Below are 14,361 nucleotides of genomic sequence, written 5' to 3'. Positions count from 1 at the left end.
TTTTTCTCCACCGGCTGGCATGGAATGAAAAACAACTTAACTCAACAGAGAGATGGAGCGCAGAAAGATCACGAGGTGGAATTGATCGCGGGGCGCGGTGGCTCCGGGAGCTGGTTCCCGGCATGGCGCTGTGAGAGCATTGCAGGTATACGCACAAACAAATCGCCAGGGTGACGCGGCGATCAACAGACGGTCCGTGGAACCGTTTCCTTACCAGGTTGGCCAGGATGTAGTGGTAGCTCTTCGCATTTTTGCCTTGCTCGACGATCTGAAACGCAAGCACAGAGAGAAGAGTTTGGGAGATTAGCTGCGGAACAGGACAGAGCGGCGGCGCGGCGCCTTCGTACCGGAGAGTACGTCAGCGTGTGATGGATGAGAGACCAACATTTATTGAAAGTTTTATTCTCAATCGGCTTTCAGGGCACCAAGTTTACCATCCCGAAACCGCGACTGGCAAAGCGGCGACAGCAGGGAAAGCTGGAGTTCTCGTGAATGGTCATACACTGGGCCGAACAATGAATCAAATTCAAACGGACATCGAAATTTAACGGAGCGCAATATTCAAATCGCAAGGCCTGCGAGCAAAAAAATAAATAAAAGAAAAAGAAAAAGAAAAAAGTACCGTGACAAGTGGTGAGTACTGAGGCAACGAAATGCATTTCTCCATCCTAGTACCGATGTATCGTGGAGCAGTGGCCTGTCGTGAAGCGGCGCTCGGGGAGCAGTGAGGGGGTTAAGCGTCTTGCTCAAGGACACATCAGCATCGAACGGGCAATCTTCCGATTACTAGACGCTAGACTAGACACTAGACCCACTCTACCTCCTGAGCCACTGCCCCCCCCACCCCCCGTTTCTGCTGAAACGCTGCGAATTTTTCAAATGTAAATTTTTCAGAGGAGAAAAATTACAAGGCTTGAAGTTGAATCAATGAGTCAATAGTAAGTATTTTCAGAGCTTATACAGCTTATTGTGCGTAATCACCGGGTGTCATTTCACTGCATATATGTTTGACCGTATGTATATGTATGTGACAAATAATCTCTTGAAGCTTGAATTCTACATCTTCTACAGTGATTGTTCTTTTTACAATTCAGTAGTTAAATAAAAATATGTTATTCACATCAATTCATCTCATTTCGTCACGTAGGCCTGGCCGACAGGAAAGAGCACTTTATAAGTTGACTGTATCCAATGTTGTGTTGGTCATACTATAGAATGATATATTTCTTGTGTTGTGTGAATAATACAGAAGATAAGGAAATCATAAATAAATTGCATACTCAATCGCAATATTGGTCTAAAAAAAATCGGAAATCGATTATTTTCCCAAATCGTTCAGCCCTGTCATACTGTATACTGTATTTTTGTTCGAAAAAGAGCAAATAATCAAATCGTCAGCCGCCGGCGTCGCATTGTCACAAGTAGACGCAACAGTTAAATGCAAAAGTTTGCAGTGACTTCACAGCTTAACAAACAACAGCTTTGATGTTGAATATACAGAACGATCATATCAACAGATTCAAAACTCTAATAATAATCTCCGAGCGCCGCATCAAGAAAAATGAAGACGTTCTCTCCGCCGCCTTTTGTCTCGCTTGATAAATGGCGGGGCTGTCACCGGGGTCGGAAAACACATCTAGTCCTCACAAACAACACGCACCACTAATTACTACTGCCGGCACCATCGCCAGAACAAAAGGACCTGTCAACATGCGGCGCGCGCGCGTCGGGCGCGCGGCCGGTCTTTGGTGACGCAAGACCGCCAGCGATTCGGTCCCGGCGAACACATCACTTGGATGGGTCGGGAGTCTGGCGTCGCTTTGGTAAAAAAGAGCTGCTTGTGAAAAACAGAAAAAAAACGACTCTTTTTCCTCCAGAGCGAATCGCGAGAAAACACCCTCTCACCGCGCCGCCGCGTTTAAGTGCGCCGCCCGGCCGTCGGTGCGTGCACGTGTCAACCTGTCATTATCGCATTAATATCGGTCGAACTCTGGGTCTTGTTGCTAATTTTCGAGAAAATTGTAATTTCCAGCTGAATCACAGTTCAAGTGAGGAGGATAACTGTGCGCGAACTCACACATTTTCCTTCGCCGCGTCTGAGGGAATGAGCATTGTCACTCGCTTCCCCTTGTGAGTAGTGTGAGGAAGAAAAAATGAAAAACCGTGTGTGTGTGTGTGTGTGTGTGTGTGTGTGGGTGCGTGTGTCAGTATCTGGGCGTAGTGTTTGCTTAATGATGCTGTAGGGGATGGCAGACGGTGGCATTTGTTATTAATGGTGACCTCCGTGCGATGCTGCCCCTGCGGCCCGGCTGCGGGTGAGGAAAAAAAAACTGGAGGGGAGGCGGCTGACACACACACACACACACACACACACACACACACACACACACACACACACACACACACACACACACACATGAGACTGCCATGAGAAAAGCTGCTGCCCTAAGAAGGGCTCCGCGTTTTGGAGTAGAATTTTAATTACTCGTTCCGAGTTTGAAGAGTCAATTTGGAGTCTGCCCCGAGATGACATCTCCATCTCTACAAGAGACAACACTGTATTTAATAGCAGGAAGCCTTTTTTTTTTTTTGGTACAATGGGTATTTTGGACCTAAAAGGAACGGCGTCAGCATTCGCTCCTTTAGAATAATAACTAAAAATAAAGCTGCAGGCAGCGATGTCCGTTTTAGTCCTGTTACGCACTACATTTTGAAGGTTTTCCGTAATGAGGCATCAAACCAAACCGATTCAGCCTGATTCTCACCCGGATGTGTCGACTCGGACAATATTGTAATTGCCCGGACATAATAGTCGCCTTCTTCCTGTGTAGTGTGAAATAATCGGTGATTTCTGCGACAAAAGGTGAATTATTTGTGGATTATAGCTATTAGTTAGTTATCAAGGTTCTGTAAGACGCATCTTCTTATGTTGCCATTAATTACAACATTTCCAGTTCTTCATTTGGAAATGCTGGACCAGGTGAACATATTTGAGTCAAACATTATTTTTATCTAACAATCATAATAAATACACATGATTTCACAAACATAATGAATAAATGTTAGTTTCAATGAATACTACAATAACAATCTACAATCGAAAAAATTCAGTTCAATACATTACTTAGGACTCGTCACTATTTAATGCATCCATTTTAATTTTCGCCCGCAACGTTTAGCTGTAGGAAGCTGCATGTGTATGTTGTTTTTTAGTGGTCGCGCCTTTCTGTGGATTCCAATTCTGATGGGTTACTGTTCCAGGAAATCCGAAAAAAAGCGTTGGGGTCTTCCTATGTTAGTTAGTTAGTTAGTTCCTGCTGTTCCATCTGGAACATTGGGCGACGAGCCCCCACCATTTGCTCCTCACCTATGACCAATTACAATTTCACGGGTTCTAGTTTTTTGCGACACGTTCCTAGTACATCAACGCATCATTCATTCCCGCAGTCGGGGTGGATTCGACTGGATGACGAGTGACGAGTTTCTGTGGATTCATGTTATGTTTCGCGTCTTTTTCGATGGGTCGCGTTTCCACGAAACTGGAAAACGGTCGACGTTTCGTCGCGACTACATGCAATCTTCGGGATGCAATTATTCCAATTCGTATAGAAGAGATAAAATATATAATCGAACAGCCCTGCAGACATCCCCCGGGTAAGAAGGTACATAACATACACGTCTAGTGTGAAACCTTTGACCCCTTGAGAGCGATGGTTTGGCTACTTTCATTCAAATTGAATCCGTCCGTCACTTTTTTCTGCTCCGTATGTGGATCGATTTGGATGAAACTTGGACACACAAGCTGTCTGCGGCATCCAGGTTCAAGCAACACCTCAGCCGTCTGTTCCGGACACAGCCCGAGAAATTCAGAGGAAAGTAATAAAATCCCAAACCATAACAATGCGGGGTGGACCCCTGACCTTCGGTCACTGCCGGCGACATTATCTCTGGAACATCTGTGTATCTGTGTGATATGTGTGAGTTTGGAGTGTTTAAAAGCCTTTATATGTCCGCTAATATATGGCCAATGTGTGGTTTTATGTGTGTGTGTGTGTGTGTGTGTGTGTGTGTGTGTGTCGATATGTGTGTATGTATGTGGGTCTGGGTCTCTTTTCTTGGCTGTTTCTGTGTGTATTTCTTGCATCATGGTTTGTACACTAGTGTGAGTGTCTGTGTGTGTGTGTGTGTGTGTGTGTGTGTGTGTGTGTGTGTGTGTGTGTGTGTGTGTGTGTGTGTGTGTGTGTGTGTGTGTGTGTGTGTGTGTTCGTGTGTGTGAAGCCGGTGCCGGTGATGGATGGTGGCTGTCCGACTGGAGAACTTTTCAAGCTTGGCTGCTGTAAACTGGTGAGGACTGAAGCAATAACCTTAACTTGTGGCCACAGGACGATCAATAACCCTCACACACAGCGGAAACAGTGTGCATGTGTGTGTGTGTGTGTGTGTGTGTGTGTGTGTGTGTGCCTGTGTGCACATAGGCATCCATTCAAATGGGTTTGTCTCCATATTAATTTGCCAGTGGGCATCTGCATGCACTTGTTAATTTCCTCCTGTTCGCTGTAAAAAGTAATTTGCCTATTAACTAGGACAAAGAATTGAAAAGCAAGACAGTGAATAAATAAAACTCACCGATGTATGTGACACCGACAAGCAAATAGAAGAAAGTAAAGAGGTGTGTCGATTTTCTTATGTGTGCACACAAATGCTGCTGTTTTTTTGTGGGTCCATAAGCAAGTCTCATTTGTGTTAAAGTCTGTGTGTGTGTGTGTGTGTGTGTGTGTGTGTGTGTGGGGGGGGGGGGGGGGTGGGGGGATGGTGTTCATTGGGATGCCAACATTCCTGTTTCCTTCTCAAGCTGCAGTGGATTGAGGACTGATCCTGCCAGCAGCATCTGCCTGTCAAAAATAAGCCTGTGCCAACTTATTTATCCCCTTTTTTCTGTGATGGACTAGGAGACAAAAAGCTCCAAAGGACCGCCAAATCGCTTGGTATATCCATCTACTCTATATCCATCTATTGTATATCTTTAGTATATATAAGAGGTGCCACACCACGCTCAACTCACTATTATACCAACTACAATTTGACACAACCACAACATGATATGGTCTGATATCACTTATTTTGAGCTGATAATTACATACCTATAACAAATGAAGAGAAAATTGGCCCCTAGTCATCTGATGTGAAACACAGTCTAGCAGAAGTTAGGGGCCCAGATGCTAATAGCCTTGATTTAATGAGCATATTTAATTTAATGGTATATATTTGCCCTCCTTAAAGCAGCCTACGATGCACTTCCAAATCTACAAATCCTCAGTTTTTTTGTTTTTTTTTTTGAGATTTGGAAGCGCATTGTAGGTTGCTTTAAGTTGCTTCATTCATTTGTCCAAATGGTCAGTCATGTGCAGGCCCAGCTGCACTGAGGCACTTTCAGGCTAGTTGTAGGGTAGGAGTCCGCACTTGGCATCATAACCGAGTTCTTAAGTATCGGGTGCTGTTGAGCGCAATGCATAATAGTAGAGGTTCATTTGGGACCCGTTACCAAGGAAAATACAACAACTTGCGTTGTACGGGAGGGACAGAATCTCACAGCGCAGGGCCATAATTGTAACTTTGGAAAACTGGCTAATGCGAGGGACTGGAACCCGTTGGCGGACGTTGGCGCGCAACTGCAAGTTCCACAGATAATTGTGTCCGCTGCCTTGAGACCTAAGACAGATGAGTTTGGGAGGTCGCTCCACGGTGCCATGATGATAGTAAGGGGTTGGATGTTAGCCGCTGAGAAGACCCATACGGAATTGGTGGCACTGAGCATGCATTAAAGGAGCCAGTGTAATTAGCCACTGGGCAGGCCCGTACGTCCTGAGGGTGGTACTCGGGGTTGTACCGTAGCCACTGAGGACGCCTGAATGGAACCGTTGCCACTGAACATGCTTTACCGCTGCCAACGGGAAAGAAACACTGGGCAGGTCCATACTGAATGGGGGGTGGTAATAAGGGATCAAGGGTAACCACTGGAAAGGATGCCACTAAGTAGAGTGGGTAGACGGAGTGTGTGACAAAATAAGGAAAGCTTTATACCTTTTTGAGAATGCCGGTGAGCCTCTCAGTCTCACAGTCGATAATAATTTGGCCCTCCTTTCTCTTGTCCAAGTCCTGGAAGACCTTCAGGAAGGAGGCCTCCGTCATGGTCTCCACGTTCACTGAGGTCACCAGCCAGTTCCTCTCTGCCGCCGTATCGAGAACCTTCTGCAGCACCGATAGTCCTGGAAGAAAGAGACACGGGAATGGTGAGGAGAAACTCTCAGAAGCTCCGTTGGGGGTTCAGATAAACCATGGTGGAATTGACAAGTTGAATGGTTTTCATTGACTGGAAAAGATGCGTGTGCATCTATATTTTTAGACCTGCACACACTATATATCTTTTTTTTTAATATTATTTAACTAGGTTGTGGTCCTATTGAGATCCAGAATCTCTTTTTCAAGGGAGATATATACAGTACTGTATAAAAACAGTCATGGGTAACGTTACAGTAGTAATATTATGTGTCAAGAGAATAAAACAACCAGAACACCTCACAGAGACTATTTCTTTTGATAAGCAAATCTTTTAGAATGTCCCCTGGAGCCTGAGAAATAAACAAAGTCTAAAAAGTGGGCCAGTCCATTAACCCCACTGCCACATACAGATGTGCCCCATACATGCTCTAACATTGAGTGGCCTGAAAAATCACCACTTTCACACACACAAAAAAAAAACCAATCAACCTGCATTTGCTGGAAAATGGCCATAAGAGCGGCTACCAGGCTACTCTCCTCCCAGCGCAACCAATGGAAGACAGGACATAAAGCCGATTAGGGACCACATGCTGGCACCAGATCTAACTTGCTGTTCTCCCAAGATGGCAGCAGTGGACCAATCAGATTTCGGGATAAAACACCTGCAGCAGATTGGCAGCCATTACCGAACCCAATTGCAGCAATTTCATTACCACTATAAAAAAATCCATTGCATAGCAGTATTTATTCTATTTGACATTCCCCTGATAGCTTGAAAGGAGTGGCTACATGGAGGCTTGGCTGAAGCGGTTGCGAGATGTTATGGAGCGTTAATGGGGTCAAGTATGTATAAAGTGTCATCAACATTAACACTTGTTTTCCACAATCAGATGCAACTAAACAAAAAGGAGGCACACTCGTTTCATATGGCTTTTCGTACTGATAGTCATACATTTAACTCTGTATCGGGTCTTTATCGAGACCTGTCAATTAAAGTGTTTTATGGCTATTTAGTGCCAATGCAGGTATGGAAAGAAAAGCATAGAGAAAGTAATCATTACCTTACAAAAATCAAACCATGTGCAAGAAGCATATTTGGCGTAGCAGTAGAGTAGGTTTTTATATTATATAAGTGCACATCAAGGCATTAGAGCTGCGAACAGCGTGAGTCTTAATGGACAGATACCATCTCCCAGAACGGCGAGGCATAATGAGCTCTTTGGCAGTGTGGCTCCGACCCCCTAGGATTTTGATTATACGCAAGTGCATTCTAATACCATGCAGGTCCTCCAGAAGGGGGTCAGCGGACCATAATGTACAGCCAAAGTGGATGTACTGTACATGTATTCGAGATCCGCTGAACACGTGATCTTTCGAAATTTTGGATACTTAGCAGGTAAAATAATTAATAAAACACACTATTGAAAGATTACTTATATCATCTAATATCCTCTAAGAGGCCTATATGCATTCACTATTGCTCATGTGTGAATAATAGTAGTCCTTGGTGCCGACAGAATGAATCTGAGCTGTGAAATTGATGATTGGTACGGGAACAGAGCCGGTAGTCAATCATGGCCGCACGTAAGGCCGGCGTGTCCTGGCGTAACCGAAGAACTGGTTTTAGATTGTACGGACCGGCGAGGGGACGCAGCTCCGACAGCTCATTCAACCATCGCACTCCTTGATTACCTCCTTTTCTCTCATCTTCTTCCCTTCCTCGACCGACTCTTTCATCCCTCGTACTTTCCAACATTTTCCCCTCACAGCGGTTATCGTAAAAACAAATACTTTAAATGTGGGTGGCGTGCTGATGCATCCCAATAAATCTCCAGCCCGGCCAGGGAGGAAAGTAGACCTTGGCGAGGTAAAGAGACATTCCTCCCAAGGTACCCCAGAAGTGAATAATATCATAATGGAATCTGACTGTCACAAGCATCCTTCTGACCAACGGAGAGCCTGGCGCCAGGTTATTGAGGGCGGAAAATACGATGCCGTACAGAAATTGCTCCGCGAATATTGTTTACGATATATTTAATGGGCACATTTGGTTTGTGCTGCTTTTCCACGCTGAATATGAAATAAGGAGAACTTCATATCAACAGCTCCTGTGCACCTGCGGACGGATGGATGGTGTCCCAAAAATGCAATATTAGAGTTCTTGAGATTGGAAAAGGGTGATTGCTTTAGCTTTCGCCAATGGACTTCTCTATCTTGATTCAAACCGCAGGTATTGTGCCCCAAAATTGTATATGTCCAAAAAGAATAAGAAACGTGGTGTTGGGTGGAATAATAACAGATTTAGTCACACACACACACACGCACACACACACACCAGGAGCAAGGGTGACTGTAAAGTAGTATCCAGGCAACGGAAGACGGCTGATATATCCCAATAGGCTGGATCTCACATCACATGTGGCTAATTGACGCGCAAACACACACTCTCCCACAGGCACACATGCACACACACACGCGCACACACACACACACACACACACACACACACACACACACAGACACAGACATGCAGGGCCGTGCACTTTCCAGCCAGCTGATTGGAGGGATTGTAGTGGATAAAAAACATTGATATGCGGCGTGACAGCGATCATACATCACTGGGGCCAGATCCCACACTGAAGCCTCCACTGTCAGCTCTTGGTTCTGTGTGTTTTGGGCAGGCTGACAGGGAACAGGGTGCAGGATTTGTCATTTAAAGCTGATTTAAGCCCGCTGCTTTCTCCGGCCCGAACCAGGAACGCATTGAAATAAAACGACGCGGTGGAAAATTTAAATATCTCTATATGTAATACACTGCATGCCGGCACATTCAATCCAAAAGTTTGTTTAAATGGTACTTGGGAAAAAACAAGACTATGACCGGACAAAATATTGTCCAAAATACTGTCCGATGCAAAGTACAGGAGATGCACTTGCTTAACATGTGTCCCTAAAAGGAACGGAAAAAAACACAGGAAAACCACAAAGATTCCTGAACATAGTCGGCTCGCAATTCCTGCAATAGGGATGTTAACAATTAATTGACTATTCATTAATTGCTAATTAGAATTTTATGGATTTCAGATGTTGTCTTTTCGATAAGAACTTGAACAATCTGCGGTCTTGTTCTCATCGTATCACTGTTAGTGTTCGGGGGGCGCAGGGCGTTTCCAGAAAAAAAAAGAACCCAGCCAGGAAGCAGTAGTAACTCAATCGTTTGTTTCTGAAGGTTTAGTCAAGGTTAAGGAAATTCCTTTACATTTGCATCCCTAACTGGAAACCAGCTGAATTGTATACCTTTCCAAGTCAGAGGCAGCGAACCGACACACACACACACACACACACACACACACACATACACACACACACTCCATCAGGGCAAAGGTCGACGTCTTTTAAACCAAGAGGTCCCTTAACATCATGTGACGGTGCCAAATGAGAAAAAAAAAAAAAACGACTACAACCACAAGCCGGCTACTACACTCGAAGCGTCCTTTGGGAAAGTGAAGTCATTCTACTCCGTTTATTCTCCGATTTTTCTAATCTCCACACGGACGTGCGGGGAACCACATGCCAGCACAAACCAAAAAGAATATCATTCATGGAAGTGTTTTGCCCGATGCGGGTTGCGCAGAAAGCTAAGCAGCTTTATCCTCCTCTGTCTGTCTCTTCAAATCACAGGCTGGAGGAAAAACAGTGAACTTATCGTCTTTGACGTCGCCCGCTGGTTTCTGAGGAGACGCTTCCGAATCTGGAGTTTGGCTTTACGCTCGCTTGGCCATCTCGGCAGAATCCGGAGCCGGAGCCTCAAGGCGGCGACACCCCTATATTTCACACTCTGAACGTCCTTTTGACGGCGGAATATTTTTCGGAATCACAACCAAGACGGCCATCGGAAGCGGAAAAGATAGATATTGATGTTGAGACCCGAAAGTCTGTAAGGAACAAATGCATTGACTTTCTACAGAGAGATGCCTTTTTTTTTTTTCCGACACCAACGCCATCTTCCGCATCGGATTCAACAGTCGGTTGTAATCACTGCCGCTTAGTTCAAATCGATGTGACGACAGCAAGGCTGCTCATTTCTACACAATAGCCACATTTGACCCCATTGCTGTTGCTATGGCAATAAGAAGATGACTCATTGGTGGTTGTTGGTATCACCAGTGCTGCCTCTGACTGTATTGAATGGAGCACCCAGGTATTTTGTAATCTGCTTATAGAGCTGAAAACTGCTGATTTTTAGTACAATTCCTCATACACACAATGTTTGAAGCACTGAGCAACTTGGACTCAGACAAACCCTTTTTTTTTTTTTTTTGCCACAAGAGCTCAAATAAAATAAACTAAATAAAGAAGAATTGATATCTTTATAGAATATATTTCTGGTGTAAAAAATTACTGGAGAGAAAAATATTTCCATGAAAATTAATTAAATTAATGACTTCACTCTATGGCATTTGATGGTGGTGCTTTGGTGCTTTCTTGCAAATAGCACTGCTGCCATTGTCAAAGCAACAAGACAAAAATGAAAACAAATTATTTGTGGCAAGTTGTATATTTTTGGACCCTTGCAAACCGATAAAAATGCCAAAACAATCAGTGTAATTGTCGCAATCATCATTGCCAGTGATTGGCCTAAAATTTCCTACTCAGTGGCAACTTCGGCTCCTCTGCTTGTGTGCGGGTTAATAAGCAGCTTGTTATTGGTTCTACATTTAAATGAAGGAGAGGAGCGGAACACGTAACATAAGTGAGCAACAACATACAAAGCCGACAGCCATTGGACTCAGGTCTGTCCTAACTCTAAGTCTACAGGTCTGGTAACTATGACAATGTTTGAGTTTTATACAATGTGTGGCATGTGTCTTAATAGCATCTTACCAAGCTACAAGCTGCTCATGATTTAGGGTAGTTGTGCCAGTCAAGGTAGGAAGCTGCACTACAGCTGCTGCAGTTCTATTAATCTCGCAAATGACACGGGGGAAAAATAACTGACACATTATGTAATTTTCACTTGCAACTACGGTAGTTTATAGCTCTAAAATTACATTTGCATACTTTGAACAGGGTATCCCATAGCAATCGTGGTTTAAAAGTGGTCACAACCTTTGCCCTTTTAAGTTGTATTTATTCGAATGAATTGCCACTCTGACCACACCTTTGCCCTAGTATGTCGAAATGTTAACAGACTAATAAGGTGCCACGTTACAGCCATCCATCTGTCGCTGTGTGATCTACGTGATCCAGTCAGACGGAGCCTGTGCACGGGTCCACGCACGGCGTAGCAGACCTGCACGCTTGCAGCATGTGCGTCCTATGCCAATCAGCAGTCTGAAATTCAACCCGGTCTCACGCTTCTTCGTGCTCATGGTCACGAAAATTAATCGTGCCCCAGAGCACGATTGTCCAACTTTTTCCCCGGTGCTACACGTAACGAAAGTTGAACCAATTAATTTGAATGGGGGGATTTGAGTAAAAGTACAGCACCGCAGGGAGATGGGGCCGGGGGCATGGATGTATTAACATTTTAAATGCATGGATTTAAATTTTGTTCTGACAAGCACGACATAAAGGTGGGATACTGGTTCTGCTTTTTCTCTCGATGGTCCATTAAATTCAAGGTTGGGCAAGAATAGAGATGTAGGGTCATACCACAGGGTTTTCTCCAGTGTATTGCAAGTCTGGCGACCCGCCGGGCTTAAATTGACCCCCTGCTGGGCCTAAGCGTTTTTTGTTGTTGTTTTTTTTTATGTATTTTTTTGGTTATTTTGTAAACTATCAAAATACCAACAAGGACGGACACATATACATTTTCTATTTCCTTTTACAATTTAAAACGGATAAAATTGTTGATTGCCCCCCTCTCTCTCTCTCTCTCTCTCACTCCCTCTCTCAGTCACTCACTCACTCACTCACTCACACACTCAAACACTCACACAAACACAATGGACCCATCTGTAATTAGCGTCTCATCTCCGTGCACGCTCTGAATCAAAACATGTTTGTTATTAATTCATTCAGTCATTCCGATCAAGCACTAAAGCCCTCGAAAATAATATAATTTCGTTGGTCAACAACGCATGTATGTTCTCCTCTGTGCGATCCGGGTGCAGTTTGCACCCCCTGTCGCCCTCTTGTTCTTTGACAAAGTAAAGAAAATCCAACCCTGCCACCGTAGTGGGCTGCCAAGTGTGGATTCCTAGACCATTCACAATCTAAATGGAATTAAATCTTTTTATTTTTTAAATATATATATATTTTTTTTACATTTTGGAAAGGTCTCGTCTTGTAGGTTAACATATGTAATTTTCAGACATGTCAGTGGACCCTAAACCCTTGACCTTTGAAGCCTGAGCAGAGGTCACCTTTGAGGCACTATCCCCTAGTCATTAAAAGAGCTACCAAAATAAGGTCAACTGTTTTGGACAGCTGTGGACATGTACTTTTAGAGGGGTGGTAGTGTCAATTGGGGGCACCACGTAAAATGGCCTTACTGTACATATAATTCAGGGCTTTGCAAAATAGATATGTAATGCAGGTATATTCCCTGACCAAATGAACCCCTCGTAACACATGCATGTTGTTTTTCACCCATAAATCTGTTTCATTTGCAGGTTTATAATTATATAACTACTTTACCCTTGAGGCAATTGCATCAAGATGCACTACAAAATGCTGCATACTTGTAGCTTTTGTAGTTTCTAGGATTAGGATTTTCATTGGGGTTTGAAATGTTTATAATTAAATGCGTAAATATTATGCAATGTATATAATAATATGTTTTTGAAGCCACAAGTCCGTATGATAGCAACTTTGTTTTCACTGTTACCACGGAAATGTTTACCGCACTGGCTGATGGGTACACAGGTATGCAAACGCTGATATTTATCCCTGTTCTCGCCCAACCTTGAATTTAATCGACCATTCAGAGAAAATGTAAAACCAGTATCCCGCTTTTATTTTGTGGTTGCCAGAATGAAATTGAAATCCGTGCATTTTCAACTGTAATACATCCACGCCCGCCCGCTTCCCCACGGTGGCGTACTTTCAACAAGTACGTTTTGATTTTAGTGTACATATATGCGCCCCCCTCCTTCCACATGCCCCCCCACCGCTTCTAAAGTCGAACAAAATATCCCCATAGAAAATAATTGGTTTAAATTTTGTTATGTGTACCATGAGTGCCATGTGTACAACCGTACACCGCATTCGATAGACTATGAGCGTGAAAGCGTGAGACCGGGCTGTGCCAAAGAGACACTCGTGGCCTTCAACGCCAAATACCTTATGGTGTTAATGGTGTCACTTTGGTGGGTTCCACACAAGCATTGAAATGTGATGTACAGCCCTACCTGAGTCTGAGCTGTACATGTAGACGAACTTGGTCCAGCTGTAGTGGTCGATCACCCCCACCAGAGCGTCCTGCAGCTCAGGCCTCAGCTGGATGACAAACTGGTTGGCCGTCTCGATGGGGAAGGACGGCGTGACGAAGCACACGTGCAGCGCCCCGCAGAAGGACATGAGCATGTTGACCGTCTTCCGGTCATACAGGCCGATGATGGCGTACACACCTTTGGAGAACTGGGAGCAGACTGCAGGAGAGGAAGGGGGGAGACGGGGGTAGAGAGAGAGAGAGACGGGGGACACAATGTTAGGCTTTGAGTTTCGTCATTCACAATTCTGAGAATACCTGCATTATTCAGAGTGGGTACAACTGTAAGAGGAAGAGGTAACGTTTGACAGCGTTTTGTATCTGAGCACCTTCCTTCTTGACACACATCGGCATGACCAGGAGTGTGTTTAGCATATTTTTACACTATAAAGGACGCTGTTTTAAGTTAACAGTGCAGAAAATAAACTTTTGTCGTTGCAGACATTTCATATGCACATATGAAATGTTAGGAGAACTAACCACTTTTTCTGTATTAAAAATGCGCCCAGAAAGCTTTCGGCCCTGGTGCCTTGGCTGTGGAGCTCTGGCGTGTTTGCGCTGGACCTGTCCATCTCCCAGGTTTTTGTATCCACTGGCCTTTATTGAAAGGTGGGGGCGGAGGCAGCAGAGGACTGGAGGTTAATCAA

At 44.3% G+C, this 14,361-nt stretch overlaps 1 protein-coding gene across 1 annotated transcript in view; it reads right to left on the bottom strand.

Annotated features, from left to right (window-relative positions):
* The window catches only part of gria1a (glutamate receptor, ionotropic, AMPA 1a), a gene marked incomplete at its 3' end in the record, with an annotated part of 56,902 nt that extends 43,078 nt beyond the window's left edge, over positions 1-13,824 (bottom strand). The window contains exons 1-3 of the mRNA XM_080008446.1: positions 13,635-13,824; positions 6,082-6,266; positions 215-268 (exon numbers count right to left, since the gene is read on the bottom strand). Coding sequence (XP_079864572.1) covers positions 215-268; positions 6,082-6,266; positions 13,635-13,809 — 414 coding nt within the window. The 5' untranslated portion in view covers positions 13,810-13,824. The remainder of the gene's footprint in view (positions 1-214; positions 269-6,081; positions 6,267-13,634) is intronic.
* Between the last annotated feature and the right edge of the window lie 537 nt (positions 13,825-14,361).

This window comes from Zeus faber, assembly GCF_960531495.2.
Source record: "Zeus faber genome assembly, chromosome: 10".
NCBI lineage: Eukaryota > Metazoa > Chordata > Actinopteri > Zeiformes > Zeidae > Zeus > Zeus faber.
The sequence above is the reverse complement of the archived record's forward strand: the minus strand, read 5'-3'. Positions and strand labels throughout refer to the sequence as shown.